At 38.6% G+C, this 26,932-nt stretch overlaps 1 protein-coding gene across 4 annotated transcripts in view; it reads left to right on the plus strand.

The window, feature by feature from the left end:
• The window catches only part of NCKAP1 (NCK associated protein 1), a 122,308-nt gene extending 102,204 nt beyond the window's left edge, over nucleotides 1–20,104 (plus strand). For all 4 annotated transcript variants that reach the window (XM_050916398.1, XM_050916399.1, XM_050916401.1 and 1 more), the window contains 7 exons: nucleotides 1,504–1,586; nucleotides 2,086–2,166; nucleotides 9,465–9,558; nucleotides 11,001–11,117; nucleotides 14,646–14,755; nucleotides 18,464–18,553; nucleotides 19,163–20,104. In XM_050916398.1, the coding sequence (XP_050772355.1) occupies nucleotides 1,504–1,586; nucleotides 2,086–2,166; nucleotides 9,465–9,558; nucleotides 11,001–11,117; nucleotides 14,646–14,755; nucleotides 18,464–18,553; nucleotides 19,163–19,279 (692 nt within the window). In that variant the 3' untranslated portion in view covers nucleotides 19,280–20,104. The remainder of the gene's footprint in view (nucleotides 1–1,503; nucleotides 1,587–2,085; nucleotides 2,167–9,464; nucleotides 9,559–11,000; nucleotides 11,118–14,645; nucleotides 14,756–18,463; nucleotides 18,554–19,162) is intronic.
• Nucleotides 20,105–26,932: the final 6,828 nt, after the last annotated feature.

The following is a 26,932-nucleotide window of genomic DNA, read 5'->3' on the forward strand; positions in this document are numbered from 1 at the left end:
TCTGTTCATGTATAAACAAAATGAGATTTCAGTGTAAATTAGTGCATAAACACTTGGATATAACAATGAAAAGCTGAGGTGGGGGTGTGTGCAAAAATATGATGCCTTTCTGCCAAAGATAGGGGCTGTCATGCATTGGGATGAAACAGATCTTGTTGTCCACTTTTAATAGCCATAAATATAATTCTTCAGAGTACAGGCATGTAGAAGTACATGCATGCAGAGCAGAAATTGAATAGTGTTATGTGGATGCACCTGTTTCAAATATGATTCCATCATGGTATATTGCTGCATTCTTGAGAAAAACAGGAGTGTTTAAAAGTAAGTATTAAACAGAGACATTGTAAACTATGCAGAGAGGAGTGCTTACATCCAGACATTGACATCTGTGTGTAAAAAGCTCATTCTTTTGAAGTAGTCAACAGGAGTTTATACATTTATTGCCAAATACAAATATCAGCTGCATACGAAAAACAATTGTCAGGAATATTTTAGTTGTTGTGATTTTTTTTTTGCCTTTGTTCAAATGTCACATACTTTAAAGTTGTTTCTATATTTTTCTGCTGCTATTAATTTGGGGTAAAATGTTTGAAAAGGCTTGTTTTGTAAATCTTGGGATATATTCTAGTTCAGGAGTTCTTAGATTTTTTTTGCTGGGCCGCCCTTTGAAAATGTTTCACAGCGTGATGATCCCCTTTCCCTTTTGGTACTGGACATAGCTTTCATGACATCAGTCCGGATCCCTGCAGAGCTAAGGCCTGGTCCACACTACACAGTTAAATCGATTTAAACAGCTTAAATCGATTTAACTCTGTACCCGTCCACACTACAAGGCACTTTAAATTGATTTTAAGGGCTCTTAAAATCGATTTCTGTACTCCTCCCCAACTTGAAGAGTAACCCTAAAATCGATATTACTATATCGATTTAGGGTTAGTGTGGACGGAAATCGAAGTTATTGGTCTCATTCCTTTAATGTAGCTACCCAGAGTGCACCACTCCGGAAATTGATGGTAGCCTAGGACCATGGACGCACACCACCGAATTAATGTGCCCTAGTGTGGACGCATAAAATCGATTTTATAATATCGGTTTTATAAAACCGGTTTTAGTAATTTCGATTTTATGCTGTAGTGTAGACGTAGCCTAAGTAACTATACCATGCCACCTTTACTTCTGTGCTGCTGTTGGCGGTAGCTTTGCCTTCAGAGCTGGGTGCCCAGCCAGCAGCCTCGACTCTCCAGCTCTGAAGGCAGTGCCACCACTAGCAGCAGTGCAGAAGCAGGGGTGGAATGGTATGGTATTGCCACCCTTACTTCTGTGCTGCTGCCTGCAGAGCTGAGTACCCGGCCAGCAGCCGCCGCTGTCTGGCTACCCGGCTCTGAAAGCAAGGGAAAAGGTGATCTTGCGATCCCCTTACAATAGCCTTGTGATCTCCATTTTGGGTCAGTACTTCAAGTTTAAGAAATGCTGTTCTAGTTCACTATTTTTCTTCTAATTCAGCTGTTGACAGTGTTCTGAAGAGGATGACCATTATTGGCGTAATCTTGTCTTTTCGCTCATTGGCACAGGAAGCACTTAGAGATGTAAGAAATAACTAAATTTATTCTGCATGATGTTAAGATGAATTAACATTGTATTTAAATGTCTCAGCATTCAGGTGTCTTGTGTTTTAAAAATAAAACCAAACTTAAAATAAGTTGCCTTGTGGGTAAAATGAGTATATGCAGAAACATACTGAACCCAAGATTCCCAGTTCTGCAAGATGAAATAGGCATTTACAGAGCATTCATTGAGTACTGTTCAAAACCATTTTGCTGACTATGTTAGAATCTGTAAGATAGTTTTGACAGTGTGTCAGCATGTGTTTTTCAACTTTAATAATGTCTAAAAGTGCTTGTCCACTTGGTCAATGCTATGCTCAATTTTGAATGTATTATGCTTCCAAGTCTCTCAAAGATTAAACTATCTGATACGCATAAAATAGTAACTCATGACAAAGTAGAGTATATCCAGTAATAAGTTAGTGTCTAAGAGTATTTTTATTGAAAGAATTTTCTAGTTACATATTTGTTTGTCTCTTAGGTCTTATCCTACCACATTCCTTTCCTTGTAAGTTCAATTGAAGACTTTAAGGATCACATTCCAAGGGAGACTGACATGAAGGTAATGTTTTTGGTTGAGAGAGTCATTTTTATGGCTTACTAAAAATATTGGGCAAAATCATTAACACTTGATGTGAAAAATCCAGAAACAAAGAATATACTGTGAATTTAGGCTATTATGTTTATGTAACCTCTTATATGTGACCCTTATTATCAAAAACTTAGAACACTAAGACTTTTATGGAAATATATAACAAAGGGTTAAAAAGCAAGTTTCATCAAGAATTTAAATTGGTTAAGCAGCAGAAAAAGGACTATTTCTGTTTTATTAATGATTTGTTGATGCAACTTGTTGATGACACAAAGTTCTTTTGCCTAGTAAAAGGCAGAAACTTCTTTTGGGTTTAAACACATTAGGGGATTGAAGCCAAAGGGAAAATGCATAAATACATTAGTAAAATAGTCTGAATTTAGAGTTGATAGGAACCTCTGAAGTTGTCAACAGTTTGAAGATTGCTGCCACAAACTGGGGGAATGTCAAAGCAAGTAGGATGTTTGATCTATTTAAAAGGATAAAAAAATACAAAGCCTATTGTGATATTTGCGAATGATATGGCATCATTTGGAGAACTACATTTAGCTTGGTTTCCTCACTTTAAAAATGTAGCTGTAATTGAAAAGCCCCCGGGAAGGGCTAAAAAATGGCTTGAACTTAATGGGATTATGTGTACGAGAGCATGTAGGGTATAGTGAAAACTGATAAATCCCTGCTTTTTATGCTAATTTATTGTACAAGGACAAGGGGATAAGTCTGATACTCTAGCTAGCTGTAAAAAGAAGCTGGATAATCTTGACCAAAGATACTTGTATTTGTTTTCTATAACGGGCACAATTAACTCTCATACTTCAAGGCATGAGCAGGGTCACGGTCCCTCAAATTTACCACATTGCACAACTGACTCCTCGTTATAGGGGATATTCTCCCCTTAAGGATCTGTTAAGGCCTATTGTGAGAGGCCGCATACCAGATTTGAAGTACATATGGACTACTCTAGTATAAGAGATGCTTTTATTTTGAGTGATTGCACGTGTCCATTCCACTGTGTTTCTTTTAAAAGAAGAAAAAAAGATTGTTTGACACCACTTCCCACCTGGGCACCGATGTCAGTTATAGCCTCGTTCTCTGAGCTTCAGGTCCTACCACTCTTGTGGCATACCAATGCTGGTTAGTGTCCTGCACCCTGGCTGCCTTAAGTGCTTGGAGAAGGCTCACATTAGTGACAGGTGCAGTATCTGTAAGGGGTTTAAGCCCTGATCCTAAAAGGATAGGTCAGCTAAATTTAAGTACTTTCTATCTTCCATCGGAACTACCTTCTTCAGTCTGGGTATCAAGCACTTCTGCATCGGTCAACAGTGCTCCTTCAGGTTTGGCAGAATTGAGAGATGGTTTCACCAGTGCCAAGAAGTACCACAGGTTATCTAAGCACTCTGTACTGGGCACCTCAAGATTGGAGGTGAAGAGGTTTGAGCTCTACCAAGGACTTGGAGGTGCACTCAGAAAGAAGGCACTTTGTATAGCAAGCCTCAAAATGGGAATTTGTTGACTCCAAAGCCTAGTTCAGGCCAGGTGACACCGACTCCTGATGTGCCAGGTTCATCATTGTTGCCTCAGATTCCGGTGCCACAAAATCAGAATGCCTTCCTGATACCATCTATGCCTGAGGAGTTTGTGGCTGTGAGAAAGTTGTTGAATCTCTTGGTACTATCTTCCCTGGCACTTCAAGATTCTCTTGGCATCAGCACTAATGGTCACAGCTTCAGCACTACACCATTGTGGAGCCATACAGATTAAAATGATACTGTCGAGGGAAAGCTGCAGATGATCTCGCAGGTATCCTCTTCTCCAGAATCTTATTCTACCTCACTGGTACTGATGGGGGCAGCTCCTCCGTGGTCTGAAGAATCAGATTCTTCTTCAGATTCTGAAGTGCGTTCATATGTGTCTCAGCCTGGATATGTCCAGTAACCTGTGGGCAGTGCCTTCCCAGCCTACTTTCAACTTCAATTCCAGCAGGGTGCATACTGCAAGGACCCTTGGTCTGTGCACAGTTGGGGGCCAAGGCCATATCAGCAGCCTTTATGAAACTTGTGGGGGATGCTCCTGATTGAGGGGGAACTCCCACATCTCCTTCCCAACCTGCTTCCTTGGCTGGTTGACAAGAACATTGATGATATAAGCAGCCCACCCTATGTACTGGCCCCGGCACCAGGCAAGGACAGGACCCTTCTCAAGAGCTACCCCAAGAAGAGTTGGAAAAGAATCAACCCCAAGAGCCGTTGGTATCCTCTTCCTTATCCCCTGATGAAGCTGTTGTAGTGGAACCAATTTTCCCACCGCTGGATGACTACAAAGTCCAGCAGGAGTTGTTGAGAATGATGGCTTTGGCTTTGGACATCCATCCAGAGGATGTCCAGTAAAAGTCCCTTGGGCCTGTGGACATTTTAACATCAGTGGTTCCATTAAGGATAGCTCTGCCTATTAACAAGGCTATTGTAGATCCTGCTAAGGTTCTTTGGCAGACCCCATTGTCCCTGCCACCTATTGCAAAAAGAATGGAGAGAATGTACTGTGTACCCTCTCAGGGATTTGAATATTTTTACAGTCATCCCTCATCCTGGCTTCATGGTAGTATCTGCAGCAAATGAAAGTGGGGTGGGGCAGGGTCACCAGGCACTGTTCCACCTTCAAACCTCCCCCCAAAAAAAGCAAACCAAAAAAAACCCCCAGGACTCTAAGAAACTTGACTTGTTCAGAAGGAAACTTTATTCCACAGGAGGTTATGGCTTTGTACCGTGAACCAGCAAGCTTTGTTGAGGCGCTACAGTTTTACCCTGTGGGATACAATTTTGATGTTTAAGAGAGAGCTCCCAGATGATATTAAATAATAATTTCAGGCTATAGTGGAAGAGTGTAAGTTGTTTCTAGAACAGCTATGCAGGCTCGCTACATAGCCTGACCATCACTATGCAACAGTCTTCATGGTTGCAATCCTCTGGTCTCCCCAGACTGTTTCCACAGGTGCAGGATCCTGTTCCCCCATGGAGCTTGTATCTAGTCTTAGCAAAGTTGATGACTTCCTCCTTTGAGCCTCTAGCGACCTGCTCTCTATTGCTCTAGGAAAGTGGCATTTTTTATGGCTGTTACATTAGCCAGGAGACTGGGGGAATTGAGGACATTAATATCAGATCCTCCATCTACAGTTTTCTACACAAAGTTTACCTTCGTCCGCACCCAAGGTTTCCTACTAAGATGGTTTCCAGTCTTCAGGTTAACCAAGTAATCTTCTTACTAGCCTTTTTCTCCAAAACTTGGTCATAAAGGTGAGGAGAGGCTTCATGCTGTAGAAACGTTAGAAGAACTTCATCTTTTTATCTGAACCAGACTAAACCTTTTAGGTCTTCGACACAGCTGTTCATCATGTCTGTGGATAGCATGAAAGGCTGCCAAGTATCCTGAGTCAAAGGAGCTCATCTTGGATATCCAGTTGAATTTGGTTAAGTTACCAGTTGACTAACGTGATGCCTCCGGATACTGTTGGGTCATTCAACTAGCTTCAGAGCAGGTTTGCCGGCCTTTTTGGCTCACAAGCTGTATTAGACATTTGCAAAGTGGCAGCCTGGTCGTCATGTCATATGTTTGCCTCTCACTACTCAATCTCCCACCAGTCTAAAGATGATGCCAGCTTTGGATGAATGATCCTTCGATCGCTATTCAAATAGATCCAAGCCTGTCTCCAGTTTGGATTGCTTGTGAATCACCTTCAGTGGCATGAATGTGCAATCACTCGAAGAATAAGAAACACTTACTAACCTTTCCATTACTGTTATTCTTAGAGATGTGTTACATGTCCTCTCTATCAGTCTGTCCAGTAGGAAGGAACTGAGGAGGATCAGGGGAACTGCTATATGCCTGCACACAGTATGTAAGACAGCAGAGGGCACTCCTGCAGCCCCGACAAATACTGCTAAGGATAAAACTCAGAAACTGCACACTGGAGCTCACATACACCTTTGCAACACATCCTGAAGAGCAACAGTTACGGAAAGATTAGTAACTGTTTCTTCCATTTGACCCTTCAGAAAAGGGTATGTACAACATATGCCTTTCTTGAATATAGCAAAGGGTGTGAGGTGTGCCCCTCAAAGGGAGTGCAGAAGACTGTTTGCAGGGGGGCACAGCTTGGGCCTAGGCCAGCCCCCACTGGGGGGGTGGGCAGGGAAGGAACCACCACCAAGCTCCGCTTCTGGCCCTGCCCCTGGATGCCAACCCCATCCCCAGTTGTGTCCCCAGCCTTGGCTACCTTACCCCTGTCCGTGTCCCCCTCTCAACTCCGGGACTGTCCCTGGTCCCACCCTGGCTAGGTAGGAGTGCGGACAGAGGTATTGGGTGGGGGGCAACCCTGAAAAATTTGGAGACCACTGAATTACGGGGATTCCATAGTCTCCCTTGGAAGCCTATTCCAGAGCTTAACTATCCTTTATAGTTAGCAAGTTTTTCCTACTATCTAACCTAAATCTCCCTTGTTGCAGATTAAGCCCATTTCTTCTTGTCCTACCTTCAGTGGACATGGAGAGCAATTGATAATCATTCTCTTTATAACAGCCATTAACATATTTGAAGACACTTATCAGGTTTCCCATCAGTCTTCTTTTCTCAATACCAAACATGTCCAGTTGTAACATTTCCTCAGAGGTCAGTTTTTCTAAACCTGCTCTCTTCTGGGCTCTGTCAAGTTTGTCCACATCTTTCCTAAAGCGGAGCACCCAGAATTGGACACATTACTTCAGCTGAGGCCTCACCGATGCCAAGTACAGCAGGACAGTTGTCTCCTGTCTTACATATGCCCTAGAATATTAGTCATCTTTGTAACTGTATCCTATTGTAGACTCATTCAATTTGTAATAACCCCCAGATCCTTTTCAGCAGTTACCACTAACCAGTTACTTCACATTGCGTAGTAGTGCATTTCATTTTTCCTTACGTGAAGTATTTTGCACTTATTTATATTGAATTTCACCTGTGGAACTCCACTAGATGTGCCATCCCAGTTTGACAGCAGACCATTGATAACTACTCTGAGTTTGGTCTTTCAACCAGTTGTACACCCACCTTATAGCGATTTCATCTAGACTGCATTTTGCTAGTTTACTGAGGGAGTGTCGTGGGATTGTATCAAAAGCCTCACTAAAAATCAAATTTTATCTCTCCCCACCCCCTCTCCAATCCAGTAGGCCAGTAACCCTGTCAAAGAAGAAAATTAGATTGGTTTGGCATGATTTGTTTTTGAGAAATCAAAGTTAGCTTTTCCTAATTAACCGTATTATCCTCTAGGTGCTTATAAATGATGTACTCTATTAATTGTGTCTTCAGCCATAGACATTTCAGCATTAGAAGAATAAGCTGGGTGTGGTTTTCTCTCTTATTCATATAGGAATAAGATGTGTAAGGGAAAGTATATGATTTATTGGAGTTCCCTGTAGTAGGAAACTTAATGCCGAACCCTGTGTCTGTTAGCTGAAGAAGCACCAAGTATTGTTTATCTAATCAAACTAGGATCAATTGAGGGTAAAGATAAACATTAAGCTTTAGAGCTTAAGTGTGTTTAAGATTTAAGGAGCACTATAAAAAGTGGCCGCTTTATAGGGTAACTTTGCCAAACACTTGTACTTTATTAATATACCAGCTTGTAACGAAAGATATTTGTGCCACTTTATCGCCTTCCTTCAAACTGTACAAGTCTAGTAAACTATAAGTTAATCCTGTGATGTCAAGCCTTACAGCACCAGATGTGTGTTTTTTTTAAAAAGTCTTACAACAGAAATGTCAAAAGATATGTATACCAATAAACAGCAACAAAAAGGAAGGCAAGGAAAAAATAGCATGGTTTTATGTCAAGGTTATAGAGGTTATTCAAACCAGAGGTATCTGTGAGAAAGTGGAGATGCAGTCCTCGTGAAGCCAATAAAAGGAACATAAACTACTATGGCATGTAATATGTAAGGTTAAAAATTAGGAAGGCTAGAAGGGAATTCGGAAAGAACCTGAAAATGAAGTGGCTGAGCTTCTAACAAAAATATGCAATCTCTCCTGGGAGACTGGAAACTTTCATACTGGATCAGACCAGAAGCCAATCTGATCCAGTGGCCTAAAACTAGTACCAGATGCTTCAGAGTAGGATGCCAGGAACTCTGTAGTAGGCCTTTATGGAGTAGCCAGCCCAGAGGGAGAGTTTTTCCCATGTTGGCTATTGTTTGGCTTAAGCCAGAAGAATGAAAATTTGTCTTTCTGAGGGGAAAAAAAAATTTTTTTTAATGCTAAATTTAACTGTGAATATTCTCATTAAGCATCTAAAAGTCTAATCCTTTTTAAGTCTTACTAATGCTCTTTATGATTAAAAATTAGCTATTGTACAAGAGGTGTGAAGAGTAGTAAATCTACTTTTAAATGGATATTAAAGAACAAGAGCAAGAGTGAACAGGAAAAAAGGCAAATATTTCAGAACATGATGTAAAAGAGTATGGAATCTGGGTGTTTACCTGTCAGTCTGTCCCACAGGAGGTTTTCAACAAAAACAAAATCGGGAATCACTGGTTTTAATATAAAATACATAGGATGTACAACATTCTACAGCTAAGATTTTTCAAAAGTAACTAGCGAGTTTTGGGTTCCTAACTTGAGACACCCTACGTGGACCTAATTTTTCCGAAAGTTCTGTATACCCATCCTCTGAAAATGAGGACCATTTTAAGATGTCTTAGGTTTAGCACCCAAAATCTTTTGTCACTTTGAAAATGTTCACCTAATTTAACATCATTATTATAGGGGCATTAACTTTTTCCTCACTCTTGTGCATTTAATTTGCAACACTGTATCAACATATGGTCTTAATTGGCTATATTTACCTTAAAATACTTTTTAAAACATTGTTTGACACTTCTGATCTGATTGCTTACATCTTTGTTAGTTTTACTTTCTGCATCTTTCCTTTCAGTTAGAAGAGCTAACTGGATGCTAAGATGTGTGTGCTGGAGGTAGTTGAGGAAAGTTACAAAACCTTCATTTGTCTTGACAGCAAGACATGATAACCTCCTAGCACACCAAGTACTGAACCAGCTGTTCAGTTTAGGTTAGACATAATACAAATCCAAAGGTTCTTTATCATATTTCAGAGACTGAAATTCCCTAGTGTTCTCAAACTCTGCAGTTTAAACATTTCAGTACAGCTGTGTTCAGAAATGAGATTTTTAGGAAACATTTAGTGTTTTTCACCCTGTAATAATTGCTATATTGTGTCTCAGGTGGCAATGAATGTATATGAGCTGTCATCTGCTGCTGGATTGCCATGTGAAATTGATCCTGCATTGGTTGTAGCACTGTCTTCCCAAAAATCAGGTAACAAATCATATAATCTTTAAAAAGTATAGTTAGCAATGCACTTTTGACTCTTTTTGATGTAAAAAAAAATAATCTAGAAACGTGTGCAGATGTTTGCAGCAGTAGGCAAAGAGCTGTAGGTGGATTATTGGCTCTTCTATATTGCCTCAGATGAGCCACATACATTGCCAGGTGAATTTTCCTTTGGAACTTAAGCATTTGCTATGCATGCTGCATAAAATGCACTGATATGCAGACGAGTTTTGTGAGCCAGCTGCATTGGGGAAACTGCTGTAGAAATGGATAATAAGTGAAACATGGATGAATCTAATGCCTTTGGGGGAAAAAACTGGATTCATTTAAGGAAAGGAAAATATTGGGTTGTGTTGAGGATAACAGAAGGCAAATAGTCTATTTTCTGATGCACAGTAACTATTAAATCCATTCCTCTCTACTTTTAATGTTTAAAATGTCAGTTTGATTTTACAAAGTAGTTAACAAACCAATATTGTGAAGTATATGAAGGTTGTGTTTTATGCAAACATTAACATGAAGGCAGACAAAAACATTTTCAGCTATGCCTGTGAAAGCATCCAAAGCATGTTGGGACAATTTCAGATTCTACGACATATATTTTAAAGGGCCATTGCAAATCCTTCCAGTTTTCCAATTTTTTTTGACTGACAGTATCCATTTAGAGGGGTAAAAATAAATGGAATTCTTAAAGCTATTTGGCAGATATTCATTTTGTTCACTATGTTTCTTATCAAACACTTTGATTATTCCATACAAAAGAAAAAGCTGATGAAACAGTGGTAACACAAATCTATCAATACTTCTTTTATTTGCTTTGTTCTTGCTATTGGCTGGATGTCTATAGAGCATGAACCATTAGAGATCCTACCTAAAGTTACTTTTTTCCATTTTCTCAGTAGGGGTGGAAAACACATTTAAGTTCCTGAAGACATTTGTCCCTGTTATTTTAATAGTAAATCACATATTGGGTTCAAACTACCTGAATGGCTTTTTAAAATGTCATTAGTAAATATTATTTAACATTTGTGTGATTCTGATATCTCGTCCCTTGATAGTTCTAGCTACAACATATTCTAGTAACTATGATGAAGTTAAATTGTATAAACAGGACATAGCATTTTATTTTACTCATTCCTTTTGGTGTTGGGGTCTTGTATTTTCATTCCCATCTATTTCTGCAGTTGGGTGGAGTGACTTACTATCATCAGTTATTCAATACATGCTGACCATTAATAGTGTGCTAGATACTGTAATTCACTACTTGACTTTTTAAACTTTACAATCCCATTACAAGTGGCCGCAATAATAATATAGAAAATGTGACATGTATCATGACAGACCCAAAAAGGCAACTTTCTGCTCGGTTGCCATTGGATAAATCCCAGATTAGCTTTTAAATTTAAGGAATTTCTTCTTCTTTTCAGAAAATATTAGTCCAGAAGAAGAATATAAAATCGCCTGCCTTCTCATGGTCTTTGTGGCAGTCTCCTTGCCAACTTTGGCCAGTAACGTGATGTCTCAATATAGCCCTGCCATCGAAGGTACTGTTCATTTGGTGGTGGTAAATTTTCAGTATGAATATTTTCTTATTGAAATATCTCAGTTATGAATCTTAAGTGTTTTTTCTCAAATATTTGCACTTTGAAGTAGCAGAATTTAGTTATATTTTATTATCATATGCTTTATGGTGGATGGATCTAACAGTCAGGTTGAACTGAATCTAAATCACGATTTTTAAAATCATTTACCTTAATCTTGTTTTGAAATATGATGTATTAAAAATTAATATAGTCCACTTGAAATTTTGAAGACTAGACATAGTCCTAGAATATGCACTTTAGGAGTTAATGTTTAACTCACACACATAGCAGATAACCTAAAACATATTTTCCACTTTGATTAGTCTAAGAATTTAAATTGATTAGCATATGTATTGTTTTAGTAACTGTTAATTTATTACTGCTACTCTGGATTTGTGCCTATTCATATGACTTAATAGTTTAATATCTCAGCTACTAAGAATAAAATTATTTTTTTTTAAATCTAGAAAGAATGAATTGTAAGTAGAATCATCTTCTAAGGAATCTTTTGCTACTTTCCTTTCCTATTAAAAGAAAAGATCTTTGCCTCAAGGAAATTCTTTGTTTGTAATCCACACAAAAAAATGTTTAGCTCTTTCACACACAACTAAGTTTAACAGAAAAGATTGTCAAAACTGCTCCAACACACACACACATCACTTTTCAACAGTTCAAACTTTTCTTCAGTGCTGTGTACCATGGTCCAGATAGGAATACGTGGAGTCTGTGTCCATTCACTTGATCCACAGAGTTTTCTTTATTGGTCTTTACCAGAATCTGCACCGTATCCTGCACAGGACAAGGCTTAGTTAACATAGGACATCTAGCGTATCAATCATTTCCTTCCCCAGGTTTCCCAGAATTAGTAGAAGCAGCAAGGGAAAAGCCAAAATTTCTAAAGTTTTGAATATCAAATTAAAGAAAACATAGCGTGTAATAATTTTAGATGCACGAGATCCCGTGTTTCAAATCTTTGTGTGCATAGCTGGCCACTTGTGCATACAACAATTAAGTCTGCAGACTAAGATTGCAATTGCCATGTATTATTATGTGTTCACATTTTTTTGTGGAAATTTATATTTCAAGCTTCTGTTTAATTCAACAATGTGAACTTCCTTGATGGAGACATATTTTCTTTATTCGTCAAGGTGCATAGGTTTGTACGCTGTAACTTTTAGATAGTAAGTGTAGAGTAATAGTCTGAGCTCTTCACATACATGCATCTTTTCTGGCATTATCTGTAATGAACAGAAATTAGATGTACCTAATGACAAATTTAAATGTGAACATTTTACTTAGATGAATAGGGGGAACAATTCGTAACCCTCAGAGCTATTAGTTCAGGCTATCTGCAGATTTGGAAAGCCAGAAGTGCATTGCTTTCCATTTTGGGACTCTTTTTTCAAAACCAGTAAGGGCTGGAAACTTTTCCCAGATTAAATGTTCAGGGGACAGGGAGGAGAGAGGACCAGAAAGTGTACTAAAAGAGAAGAGACAGCTCAAGAACTAGAGAAGGGAACTGAGTCATGGTGACAGGCCTGACTCTCTCAGCTGCAGTCTAAGTCTTACTGCAGTGGAGTGGCTCATATGTAGTTTTGATCACTTCTCTTCAAGATGAACAGGACTTGTTTATATTTTGATAAATATATTGCATTAGAAAATACCCTCTGTCACCAGTTTCTCTTCCAATGGCAGTCTGACTCTTCCATTTAGCAGCTCTGAGAAGGAGTCAGGCAAGGTGATGACCCTAAGAGGAACCCTTTAAAATGGGGAAAGGTGGAAGTGCATTAACTTTCCCAGACCCTTTAAGTGATCCTACCCAGAGCACAAAAAAAATCTATATCAGGACTTGTCACTGACTGTACAACATCAGAAGAATAAACACATCGAATTTGCTATAGGCTCGGTTGGATGCCTCAGTCTCAAGACTGAACAAAAAAGAGGTTTATTTTTGTCACGGGGGCAAATCTCCTTTACCTGGTGGACAAGCAATCCTTGAAGAGAGGACTCTGTCTCCATAGCCTGCCTTGGATATACAGGGCTTCCTTTTCTTGGGTGATTACATCTGAGTTAGTCAAAACTAAAAGCAGGACACTTAACCCTTTCTATACGGCTTTTGTCTCTGTTATCACTTTTTTTCCCCGTCTGTGTTCTACAATCCTGAAGTATAGCATTTGGCTTTGGATGTAAGCTAGAGAATCAGTCTCATTTGTGCTGTGCTCCTTTTAGTGCCATTCAGCTCTGGCAAAATCCTGGATATGGCCCTCTAAAAAGTTTAGATTTGAACTAGCTTCAGTTCCCAAGCCAAGCAAAAGAGAGGGAAAATGTTATCTCTGAAATTCAGACTTCAAGATATTCTTGCCATATCTGAGTGCCTCCCATTTGTTTATTCAAGACCAAGGGCTCCTTCTGTGTCTCCTGGCAGAGAGCCAGACCCAAAGTAACCTTCATATTTGCTCCTGCTAACAGAAGACTGAGATCTTGACAGTTAGCCAAATTTCAAACTAATTGCCAGAGATTAGTTTTTCCTTAAAACTTGGACCAGTCACCTGCTGACAGATGAACAGAGATCATTTATGCCAGTTTCACAGTCAGATTCTCCTTCCTTGTCTACCACAATGCCTCTTCACATATTTCCCTCCAGTCAGAGAAAAAGCAATCTCTCTCAGTCTTGACATGCAAACTGTTCACACCAAAAGCTGTTACTAGTGTTCACCCATCAGAGAATTATTGACAAAGTTTTAGAGGACAGACTGTTTTACACCCTATCCTGGACTGGTCTCCTCTCCAGATGTGTGTAAAATCCAGATTGAAAATGGAGGTCCTTCCCCTGCTTTATCCAAGAGATCTCCTTTGCTCCACAACCACCACATGGAAAATGAATAATCCTGTGCTCATTGAACCTGAAAGACACCGTGTGTACATGCCCATATGCCCAACTAGTTACAAAATCTTTCATTTTTGCAGAAACTTAAGTATTTTTCCAATATGTGGCTGTTCCCTTCATTCCAAGAGTCTCTGAGATCTTTCCCAAGCATGGTGATAATCATAGCCCTTAGGAGGGAAGGGATTTGAATTTTTCATTACCTGTATGATTTCAAGTTCAATCCATGTAATATTTAAACACTGAAATATCTCACCTTGTGATTTTTAATGACCTTTACAATGGCAGCATAAGGTGAACCTTTGTTGTAATAAATGTCTGTTATTTTTAGTATGCTATATGTGGCTTACCTGCAACATGGGAGTAAAATAGTGTATTTCATTGTATTAATTCTAAACATGTTTCCTTTATAAGCTCTTAACTGAATGTGGCCCTGAGGTCCAAAGCACTCTCACAATTGCTAGCAGATTTCAAGTTAGTTCACTGCAAAATCTAGACCCTGGTGCAGTTATGAATTATGTTCCTGTTAGCTATAACATTCAAAGAATCATTTGGTTTTGAGGAGCGTTGCTAAAGTAATAATGTGTCTGTGTGTTTTTGTTTAGGGCACTGCAACAACATACATTGTCTGGCAAAAGCTATCAACCAGATTGCTGCAGCTTTATTTACCATCCACAAGGGAAGCATTGAAGACCGTCTTAAAGAATTTTTGGCTGTATGTACAGTTTGATAACCAGAGTTGACTGCTACAAAAATCAGACTAAAAAACCAAACCAAAACCCTAAACCTTTGTTGCAATTCAACCTTGCCTTTTAGATGTACAGTGGTCACTATTAAAATCTTCAACATTTTGCCTTTGCAAACAGATATTACTGTGGTATTCCCCATGCATAGAACAGAGTGCTACAGTAATCTTCATTGTAATATTTATAAAGATTTTAATAGAAGTGACTTCAATTGATCTGCAATTTCTGTTTGCTTCTTATGTAACAGTATATATGTACTTTGTTTAGTATTAGTAGTTATTTTCCCTTTGGTCTTAAGCTAAAGAGAAGAAGGCTAAATTATTCACAGTAGCGTTTTCATGTTTTCATTTTCATTTGGAGAAAATCTGATATAGGGACACAATCAGTTGGTTAATCATGAGAGCTGGGTGAAATTTTTCGAGTGAATGGTTTATGCGCCGAAAAATGCCGTTTCGGTGCATCTGAAACCATTTGCTAATTCAACCCAATAGTTCTGGCTGGAAAAATGTTTTCCAGAGTCAGCAAAGTGAGTGTGTGCTTGCACCCTGCCACCCCTTCCCCCCATTAACTTTAGTCATGTGCATAGGCACTGGGATGTGGGAGACCCTGGTTTGAATCTCCACTCTGGAGCAGGGGCTTGAAATCAGATTTCCTGCCTCCCAGGTGAGCATCCTAACCACCAGGCTATAGGCTAATCATCTTTTTGCCTGATTCAGAGGAGGGATTTGAATCTACATCTCTTACTTCCCAGGTGAGTGCCTTAATAACTAGGCGATAGAATCATCATCACACTCTCTCTTTGGCCAGTGACTGTTTAAAAATTTGTACAATGTGGAACAGTTTCAGCAGGAGAGATTGAGAGTAACTTGCTCTAGAATAGCCAATAGCTGAGGGAGAGATCTAACTTCAAGTCCATGCTCTAGAGTAGGGATTCAAACCTGGGAGTTCCACATCCTGGGCATAGGCCATAACCTCTGGGCCAAAGGTTATAAAGGGACTCAGACATACGTGAGTGTGTGTGCTGACCCTGAAATGGGCGTTTCCAATTTGCTGACTCTTTTTTTTTTTGCTGGCCAAACCAGAAAATCAGTTATTTGCCCAGCTTTCTTAGTCAAGTATTTCTTGAAGATCTAACCTTTTTTAATAAACTTTGTGTCAGGAGTATATAGTTGTACTTTATTCTTTAGAAATTAATCTCTGATTTAGTGGTCTACAGATACTTTCAAAATTCAGATTGAAAATGTAATTTTAAGATGCTACCTATTTGACTCTCATGTATATTTAAACTTGTTATAAATTGTTTTAATTTTGATACACAGAATACAAATGAATAGTGCAGACTTAGATGTGTATAGATTAAATGTGTGATTTTACAAGACGTGGTTAAACGTCGGTCACTTGATATGCTTTACATGAAAGTTAAACTTGAGCCTGAAACTCATGTAGCATTTTTGTAGTGGGGGTGTGTGTGTGTGTGTGTGTGTGCGCACAAGATTGGAAACAGAGCTTATATCCTTCTGAAGCTCTGAGAGATTTTCCACAAGATATATTGTACTTCCAGTTTATTATATGTTAGTCTGTCATAACAAGTAACCTAAGCTGACTTGGTGTATCTTTTGGATTGTTCTTTTGACCCTGAAGTTCTGTTTGTGCAGTAACCATTAGGTGGAGTACAGAGCTCTAGAGAGCCAAGAAAACTTGTGTAAGAGAATTAGTGGTGTCTTCAGGGTGAATTGGAAGTCCAGGTCTTATCTGTGATATGTAATGTTTTGGCTTAGTATATCTAGATTAATCCAGAATGACCTGACTTGCCATCATGCTCAAAAATCTGTCTCCAACATGTATCTGCTTTAGGATCAGATCTTTGTAACTTGTCAAATACATACATCTGTGGTTTATGGTTTGGGGATTTTTTTGGTATGAGTTTTAGCATATTTCACTGTGTTTTCAAAATAGAAATTCATCTTGAAAATTGGCTCTCAGCACTTCCGAGGTACATAAGGTTAAAATGACAGACTGCCAAGTAGATAGTCTGGTCTAAATTTTCAAAAACAGCCAGTGATTTTGAATGCCTTTGTTTTTGGATTACCAGCTTTAAGAAATGTGGTCAGAAATGACAGCTTTACTTGGGCAAATTAAACATATTTTTGTGTGAATTTGAGGAGGTGGGAATCTGTCTTTATCTTTAACAGTTGGAGAGGTATAATGAGCAGTACTTCTTGCAAAAAATGTCTCACTTCTGGTAATACGTTGTTACTTTGTGGAAGAAAAAAAGCATCTTTAACCCATTGACCTCATGAGTTGATATGGTCTGCTGCAGCTGCTGGTAGCAAAAGATGAAAAGAAAAATAGTCATGTCAAGTTGTATATGCTTGACAAGCAAAGGAAAGCAGTGCAGTTTCATGTGATATAAAAACATTTTTCCTACAAGAATTTCATTTTTGGTCATGTGATCTAGAAGGTACACCTCTTTTCTTTGACTGTTCAGGCTGTAATTGAAGTAGTGTAGTCACTCACCTTATTTTATTCAACTTGGTGTCTTCCAAATTCTTATCTTTAAATAATTTTTTTTCCCACAATTAGCCTGAGAAGGCCTGGAGCTCAAGAAAATATACTGTGGGAAATAATTATCTTCTGATAAAGGAATGTACTAGATAACCTAATTGCTCTTACCAATTGAAATTAAATATGGGAATGTTCTAAAAGATTTTTTGAAATGTGAATACTATCACCTTCTATTAAAAATAGACTTTTTTTCTTTTGGCAAATGTATTAACCTCTTTTTTTGTAAGAGATGGTGATTCAGTCTTCAAGAATATTCTAAAGTGAAAATTCCCAGCTCAGAAACTTAGATTTGTGAACAGGTATTAGACATGGGGCTACTGCTTCATTTCCATGTACTATATCTTGAAAATTCTGCTTCTGGAAGTTGAACGAATTTTATTTCTTATTCGTGTATTCTACAGTTCATGAAAATAAAATTATCAGTTCATTTGTGATCAAAATATTTTACTGAAGTCTGTGACCCTGATCCTGCAAAGACTTAAGCAGGTGCTTTCATTTTTGCTGTATCTGGGCCTTTATCACTGAAACAAGTCGTTTAGTTTGCCTACACTTTAACCAGCAGTTGTCATAAAATAATAATGTATGCATTTCTTTAATTATATGTAGTATTGGAGTTTGAGCATTTGATTTTTTTTTTCTCTCCACCACATCATGACCTGGATATGGAATGATAAATTTTAAAAAAATTTGTATTGATTATGCAAGAAGAGTACATAAACTTGCATACATATTGGAAGGAAAAAGTTGGTCAGTGACAAAACTGCTGACTTTGTGAAAGCCAGGATTTCACCCAGAAATTCTGTGCAATAATAACCTTGTTTTTTCTCTCCTCAAATATACATGTCAAACACTGCTAATGATAAACTACTTCAATTTCTACAAAAAATGCACATGACTTGCAGAGCAAAACACAGTATGCAGAAAGCACGCTTGTAATATAGTCATGGTATTTCCTTTCCGTTATGTATTATGTTGTATTAATAACTACACTGGTTAGGGAGAGTAGTTAAAAGAAATGTAACAAAAGTAGCAAAAACTGATCAACTTAAAATAGAGCACAAAAATATGATATATTTTTTAATGTTTATTTTTCAATATTTTTTTTTTTGTAGCTTGCATCATCTAGTCTACTGAAAATTGGTCAAGAGACAGACAAAACTACTACAAGGAACAGAGAATCTGTTTATTTACTGCTAGACATGGTAAGTTCTCATGCTCATTGTTACTCCTAACAACAAAGGCCTTTTTGACAGACGCCCTTGCTGTTGTAACTCATCAACCAATAGAAATACTTTTTGACATCATGACAATAGAATGACATTAAGAACTGAAGTTCTTTTGATTTATTTTTTCCTCCCATCCCTCCCCACAAGTACTTTACTGTTGAGTATTATCTTTCTCTGTGTTGCCTAGAAATGCCGTAAAAAGTTATAGCAATATTCAAGTAACTTTCACGATTGATTAGTGGATACGGCTTTATATTGATGTCACATTAAATTAGTGCAAATTAAACAGTGAGGATAACCCATGAGACAGTCTGCTCTGAGCATTTCTTTTAGTGTCACAAGCCTGTTTGAAGTATTTGCAGCTAGCTTTGAAAAGCTTCGTATCTGTTTGCTTATACTTTGTACTTGAAAGGACTTTGTGGGATGAACATGCTGCAGTATTTGCCTTTTCCTTTTTAAGCCTAAGAAATATAAATGCTGTTGTGGTGCAGGCTGATAGTAATCAAATGGTGTAGATGGTTCTCATCAACTGATAGTTTATTTTTGAACATTAGATAATCTTGATACGTTTTTGGTATTTTTCAGATTGTGCAGGAGTCTCCATTCCTGACAATGGATCTTTTGGAGTCTTGTTTCCCTTATGTCTTGCTGAGAAACGCATACCATGCTGTCTACAAACAAAGTGTCACATCCTCTGCATAAATATCTACTTACTAAAGACATAGCACGCATCTATGTTGCCTCAGTTTTACCTGTAAACTGTGGAGCTATTTTACTTTATGGCCTGACAAACAGTTTTGTGGATTATAAACTTTCTTCCATAAGGTTGTATTTCTGATCAGTGGTTTCTTAATATGGTTGTACTACAATATGAGCTTGATTGATTTTAGGTTGCACATTCATGGAAAATACTACTTTTTTTTTATTTTTAGAGTATCGGTTATCTCTAAAAGAAAAACACTACTTCTGCTATATGTTTTTGATATTTGATCATGCAAAACCATAATTGCTTGTTTATTTCCAAGAAGAAAAATGGATTTAGTGATTATTTTAGATAGTGTTCTAGTTTTCATCTGTGTGTAAATTATTTCATATAGGGAAAGTTATAATCTGTACCTATTGTTCTTATTGAAAACAAGAATTGGATGTGCATTTCTGTGAAGTAATTACAGCATTTCTACTTTTCTTTATTTTGAAACATTCACTAAACTAAGTACTATGGCACTATATAACATAAAAAATGTTATAGGACTGCGTATCCTTAGACAGCAATCCTCTCTCGATATTCTTAAACAACAGCAAGTGGTGTTGTTTGTATAAAGCAAAGTGGAAAAAATTTTTAGACTAAATTCCATGGTGCCCTGTTGGCATTAACACTACCATTGTACCCTGCTGTATAATAAACATTCTTACACATTTATCAGATGTTGATAAAAAATGTTACCCCTTAACCACTTTTTATATGTTTTAAATTTTTGAAATTCAAGTGTACCTTCCATAACATACAATAAACACTAGACTGTATTACATGCTGGTGAATTATTTTTAATGTAAAATTACAATTAAAATCTTAATTTATCCTAGCACATTACGTTTTAACACTGATCTTGTGCATTGCTTTCCCAATCTCGATTAAATATCAGCCCTTAAACCTTCCAAGTGAAGACTTTTTAATATTCAGCTTTGTGTAGAGCTGTGCAGTAGAGTAGATAATTTATGAAAATGTTAGAGGAAGGAATTTTAAAAAACATGAAACCTCAGTTGAATGTCACTGACTTTCAACTTTTCATTTTACAAGATACAACAAGAAAAGTGTATCTCTGCATACCAACACCAGTTGCACCTATAGGGGAAAAAATGCCCTTCTAAAGAGTAAAAATTTAAAATAATTGTAGAATCTGAGAGAATGCTGCTAAAACCGTGACATCAAACATTACTGAACAAGACAGACATATAATAGATCTGTTTTTGTCAGTCATGCAAATTGGCATGCAGGATAGAGTTGGCTCATTTGGTTTTCCAGATGGTTTGCTTTTTGATCAGTGCCTTAAAGATTGTGGTTCTCAACAGCTCTAACTCTGGACATTGTATGCAACTTATATACACACTGCTAACTTTTTCTGTGATCAAAGAGCTGTTGTGTGCTCATCGGTTATAATGGTTTCCTCTGTCCAGAGGAAAACAAGCCAGTGGGATGAAATAGAAATAATGAGTAGCACATTACATCCATATTAATTACTTATTCAATCTATTTTTAAAACTAGAGAAATAAAAATGTTGCTTTTTATATTGCTTATACAGTATCATTACATAGATAAGTTAATTGGTTTATGAAGAAGTTAGATAGGAGATCCGATACAGCTTATTAGTTCAGTACCCTAGTTTTAAGATGTCAAAATTCTGTCCTAATATTAATTAAAATAGCTCTTGGTTGAAGTGCAGTATGTTTGTGGTAAAAGGGCTCCCATCTTCCAATTGACAACAGGTCCTACATGTCTCGAGCTTTGCTGTCAAAATCTGCTAAGGAAGTAGCACAGCTGTGTATGGGGGGTGGGGGAAGCTTTGCATGTTTAATGGTTGCTTTGATGTTTATTGGCCAATTCTCTACTGGTCTTTTGGCAACTTATCTTTGTCGATGGTATTTTAAATCCTAACATTCGCTAGTCCTAATTAGTGCACATGTCCCTTCTCCAGTGTAACCAGAGGTAGCTGAATTTTACTGCCAGGAAATCATACCTGGTTTGGCCACACCCTTTATAGTGGCTCTCCGACACACCTGCCAGCTGTAAACACTCAGACATCAAATTATTGAAAATTTTAATTTTTTTTGGCAGGTAACAAGCTTGCTTTCTGTGTTTAGACATGCCAACATCTGACCCTCAGGCCAGTATTCTGGTGTTTACACCTTGTCTGTGACTCTTGATGGAGCACTCCCTCACCACACTGCCTCAGCAAGGCAGCATTATTAGTTCAAGACTGGAAGGCTCAATCCATGTCAGGATCACTCTCCCAACCACTGCTGAGAACAAGTTAACACTGAAAACATGCTCCCCTGCCCTCTGAACTTCACAATGCGAAGGAAAGAGGACTCGGGCATGAAGGAGCATCATCCCATCACCGCACCCTGAATACTTCAACAGAATACAAGGAATGTGCTGAACAGACATCAAGTGAAGCAAAGTACCACAAAGGAACACAGCAACAACCTCTTCCTAACAAAGAAAATATATTCAAAAGACCTTACCATATTATTAGTTAGACCTACCGTAACATTGGGGAGGATGATTCTGAAAATAAGGAAGGAAACTTAATCAGTTATCGTCATTACATCACGATGGGCCAAGCCACCAAAGAAATTCTAGATAGCAGTGGCAATAAAAAGGCCATTATTTCCACCACTCGGACATGAACATAGCCAAAGATGACTCCTGTTTCAAGAAACAGAGTAGTTCAACTTGATAGTTTGGAAATTGAAAGGAGAATGTTGGCTGAAAGAGATGATTTAGGCTGTTGCAGAAAATGTGATTTCATCCAAATGCTCTTCATCTAAAAAAATCTTTTTGCCACAGGTTTAACCTTTGATGTAAGGAAAGAGGCTTCAACCCCAGGAGACCAAGTATTCCAACACTACAAGAATTACTGTAGGATGGTCTAGCACTCTAGTCTTTGAGCCAACCAGATGTGTCTCCTATACCAAATACTCTGTGCAGAACTACATAAATTCTAATTGATTATTCCCCCAACCAAATTTCTAAAAACAGAATAGCCACATAGAAGGTTAAGAAATGAGTTCTGGTGCTTCAAGCTGTTACAATCACATTTGAATCCATAACTGCAACTTATTTGTCTCAAAGCATTTGTAACAATCGTGTGTGCAATGTGAACTGTCTACACACAAACTGTCGTGTATGGCTCACAAGACTTACTCTAACTCCATGCCCTTTTATAAACAAAGTAAATTGCTCTTTCAATGCAAACAACATTCTTTAACAAATTGTGGCACGAAGTCAGCAATATGAATGCAGATGAATTGCACAGCAGCTGTGAGGCTTTCTGTTTGTGTTTTTTACTCCGTGCAAAGGGGCTAAATCTCCAAAGTATTCTCTGGCAAGGGGGATTAAATGCTGCATCAGCGACTTTTACGTGGCCTGTAACCAGACTGTTCCAGAAGGCACACTCAAGAACCACAGGTGCATCCTGTGGGGTGAGGGGAAGGGGGTTACAAGCTACATCTAAGGAGACAGGTCTGTAAAGCCCCAACAATTTTTCTGTGCTAGAATTCATGTCTATTACACTTAATAAATGATCTGCCATGGTGATTCCTTTGGCAGGCTTTTTAAAGCAGTAAGACTGTTGTTCTAATTACCCTTGTACTTCATTCCTCCCTATGGGTCTTTACTGCTTGTTATTTCTGAATAGGCAGGACTATGGGAGCAGTTATGATTTTTGAACAGAAAATATACTCCCTAATCACTTTTCTATAAAATCTTTTGTCACTCTTCTATCCCAACCACGTACCTTTTGCTTACTGAACCACGTTTAAGGAAATGGAGGATGGTGTGACTCATACAGGTACAGGAATCATGTCCAGTGCTGAAGCTGTTTTAGCCTAGTCTCTCTGGCCCTGTCGATAGCATACTGCATTTGAATCCAGGAGACTTAGATTTCATTTCCTGCTCTGCCACTGATTTGCTGAATGATCCTGGGTGAGTCACTTTTTTTCCTGTGCCTCAGGTTCCCCAATTGTAAAAGGAGGATAATTTTATTCCCTCCGAGATCTATGGATGAAAAGTGCTCCAGAAGTTAGGTATTACAGAAGTTCTTATACTGCCCTCAACCTCATAGTATCTAAGTGCTTTCCAATCATTTATTTAGCGATATTAGTAACATCTGCCTCATGTAGTTAGTTCTTCCTTCTCCTCCAAGGGGAGAATTGTGCATGCAGTGTAGTGTTTTGTTTGGTAAGGTATTTTATATATGTACACGTTGCTAAGTGTTTGTTAGAGAAGGCAGTTCAGAGTACCACAGGCTAGCTTTATCCTTGTGTTAGTCTACATCTACTCTACACACCACTTTTGGCAGCATGTAGGGTACGTGTAGCTGCATGCCACACTGAAAAGCAGGCTTCACCTCTGCTGCAGTATGTAGCTACATGTGTCAGTGAAAGGCACTGGCAGGAGGTGAGGCAGCGGGGGAAGGCTTCACAGCAACTCCCGGCTGTCAGGGGCTTTCACTAAGACTTTCCCCCTGCCAGGATTGTTACCTGCAGTGGGGAAAGGCTTTAGCAATGGAGAGCTGCTGGAGTCTTTTCCTCAGTGGTGAAAGGCTCTAGCTGCAGGGAGCTTGCAGAGCCTTTCTCCACTGCCAGGGCTGGAACCATTCCCCTCCCCCCCCCCCGCCCATCTTTTCCTGCAGAGGGGAAAGGGTCCAGCAGCTAGGAGGCAGCACTGCTAAAAATGGTGTAGATTTGAAGGCATGGCTTAGGCAAGTGGAGAACTGTGTAGGATAGGTACTCAGGTACTGAGATCTTGAACTTGAGCCAATAATCTATGGGAAGCCAGGGTGAAGAGCAGAGAACAGGGTAGCCTGTTTAGCTCTGCTTGTGTATAGCAATGTTATTTTAAAACATACATTTAATTTCTTCAACAGAAGTAAAGTAACACATAATGTGTGTTTACAAAGCCATGGAAAAGCGAGAAGAGGAAAGACATGAATGTCAGTTTTTCAAAGGTGTGTCTGCCATCTTGCAGTGTGTACTGTAAATATACCTTATGCCAGCTTGACGTGAGAATTAAGAAAGAGAAACATAGGAAAACTTGTGTGTGAGGAATAGTGTGTGTTTGAAAGGTGAGATAGTGGAAGGCTCCGTGGTGGAAGATAGGAGTAGCTAGGAAGGATCCAGATGTCCACAAGGTTTGGACCCATCTCATTATGGTGCTCCTTAGGTAGGCACCACTTTGGTGTGAAGATATCTTACAGCACTTTTTGGAGAATTAGTCTAGATTGCCTCTCCTTGACTGAGCAATTGCATCTGCAGTCCTAATGGAGAAGATTTATAGTTTTCATGCCATAAGTGGGAAAGAGCTTTTTTCCAGTGTTCTAGGTTTACATATGAGAAAAGAGCTGAGAACACACATTTCTGAGGTATAATGGTTGGGAGCTGTGCTTGTCAAGACCAAGTAGGCAACTCTGTGAGATGTTAATATAGATCTAGTTACTGTCTTCACTCAGAAACATGAAGGTGGCTTATCCTGCTTGGAACACAGTTCAATTTCTCTCCTTGAAATTCAAGTTGCTGTCAGCCATGTTTAGTGATACCCTCCACACAACCATCTGCCTTTATCAATCAGGATTAATTAAAGGGTATTTGGCGGCATGTCAGAAGTTTAATTTACTTAATCATTTTCCCAAATTCATCCTCCCAGATTTCTTAAGTATGAGACACTCAGACTGTTCCTCTCTGGTTGGCATGAAACCAGCCCCCCAGTTATCAGTTCACTTTGGAGGACACACACCACAGTTTGCACACCAGAGATCTGCTTGGGAAAAATATAGGCAAAATTTTTTAATAGAAAAACCAGAGATTCAAAGATGAAACATGGAAAGCAGAGGTAGAAATTATATAGTAAATACACATAAAGACGCAATCTCAGGCATCATGTTTCTATAATAGATAAAATTCCTTTTCTAATACAAGTTATTGCCTTGAAACAGTTTCTCAGTGCACCCCCTCCTTGCTATTGGAGCGATCGAAGTTTCACAAACAGCCTCCTGCCTCAAGACTGTCCCTCAAGTACTGGATAAAAACCTTCATCTCAAGCCTGTTTTTAAAAGACTTACCTCCCCCCCTCCCCCTGGTCTCATTGTGACTAATGTTTATTAAATGGGGGGGGGGGGAAATCCCTCTTGATAGCTGGGATGTCTCAATGTCTTTCTGTTAACTGTAATGGTCCATCATGATCTTTTCCTGGGCTGGACAATGAATATTTACATGAAGCTCCTTTCATGTGAACAGCTGACTTGGGAGGCGCCTCTCCCTGTTTGACTGCTTGCCATCCTGCTGTGAGGTGTAACTGAAGTTGTGGTACAGGTTATGAGCCCAGTTTTCTATACACACAAATACATAGATTCATAATCATAGTGTGTGTACCAGTGACTCAGGCTGAAGCTTGGGACCTGCAAGTGGTTCTTTAATGTATCTCTGCAGCTCTTTGCAGCACATATTAAAACACTATGTGATTTAACTATTAACTAAGCTACATTATTATCAAATTTGGATGCTTTTGCTATGTTATTAACCAACTGTAGAACACTTGGTCAGTCATTTTGCTGTGAGAAATGTTATGAATGTATATAAATGAAACCATGAATTCACATTGCTGTGGCACTTTCCGGTAATGTTGATCACTAAGTTGTGTCCTGAACGACTGACACCTGATTATCACTGCTGTATACGTAGCTCATAATGACTATTGAGTGGAGAACATTACAAGCCTTCATATAAGAGCTTACTCCATATACCTTTAGCGTGCAGTATTACAATCAATTACTTTTATTGCTCATTCTTGAGGCTTGAACCTTCTGTTTGCCCTTTGGGGTATCTGGACCTGCATTGTCACAGCAGTATGCTAGTTTGCCTTCCAATATAAAGATTATAGCAGCCTAAGTTTGTATAATAGCCATTTGAAGCTTGTCTCATGTTTTTTTTTATTAGTATAACGTTGAGTCATAATTCATTTGATACTGAAAACCATGTCTTCAGTAGGTGCAAGTGGGTGTGTATCTCCTTTGACTTCAATGAAGCATTTGATCCACATGAACTGAGGATCAGACCCAGAGTTTGGTAAGATGGTCACCAGATCTTTCTAATTCAGTTCCTTGGACACTCCAATTAAGCACCAGGTTAGAATAATCCAAAAATGTAAATTTCTGCAGAAGGATTAATCATGATTGGTGTGGAGAAAGTAAATAAGGAAGTGTTATTTACTCCTTCTCATAACACACGAACTAGGGGTCACCAAATAAAATTAATAGGCAGCAGGTTTAAAACAAACAAAAGGAAATATTTCTTCACAATGCAAAGTTAATCTGTGGAACTCTTTGCCAGAGGATGTTGTAAAGGCCAAACCACTAATGATTCAAAAAAGAACTAGATAAATTTATGGAGGATAGGACCATCAGTGGCTATTAGAGGCCCCAGCCTCTGCCAGAATCTGGGAATGGGTGACGGGATGGATCACTTGATTATCTGTTCTGTTAATTCCCTCTGGGGCACCTGGCATTGGCCACTGTCAGAAGACAGGATACTGGGCAAGATGGACCTTTGGGCTGACCCAGTATGATCGTTCTTATGTT

Source organism: Gopherus flavomarginatus, chromosome 10, assembly GCF_025201925.1.
Source record: "Gopherus flavomarginatus isolate rGopFla2 chromosome 10, rGopFla2.mat.asm, whole genome shotgun sequence".
Classification (NCBI taxonomy): Eukaryota; Metazoa; Chordata; order Testudines; family Testudinidae; genus Gopherus; species Gopherus flavomarginatus.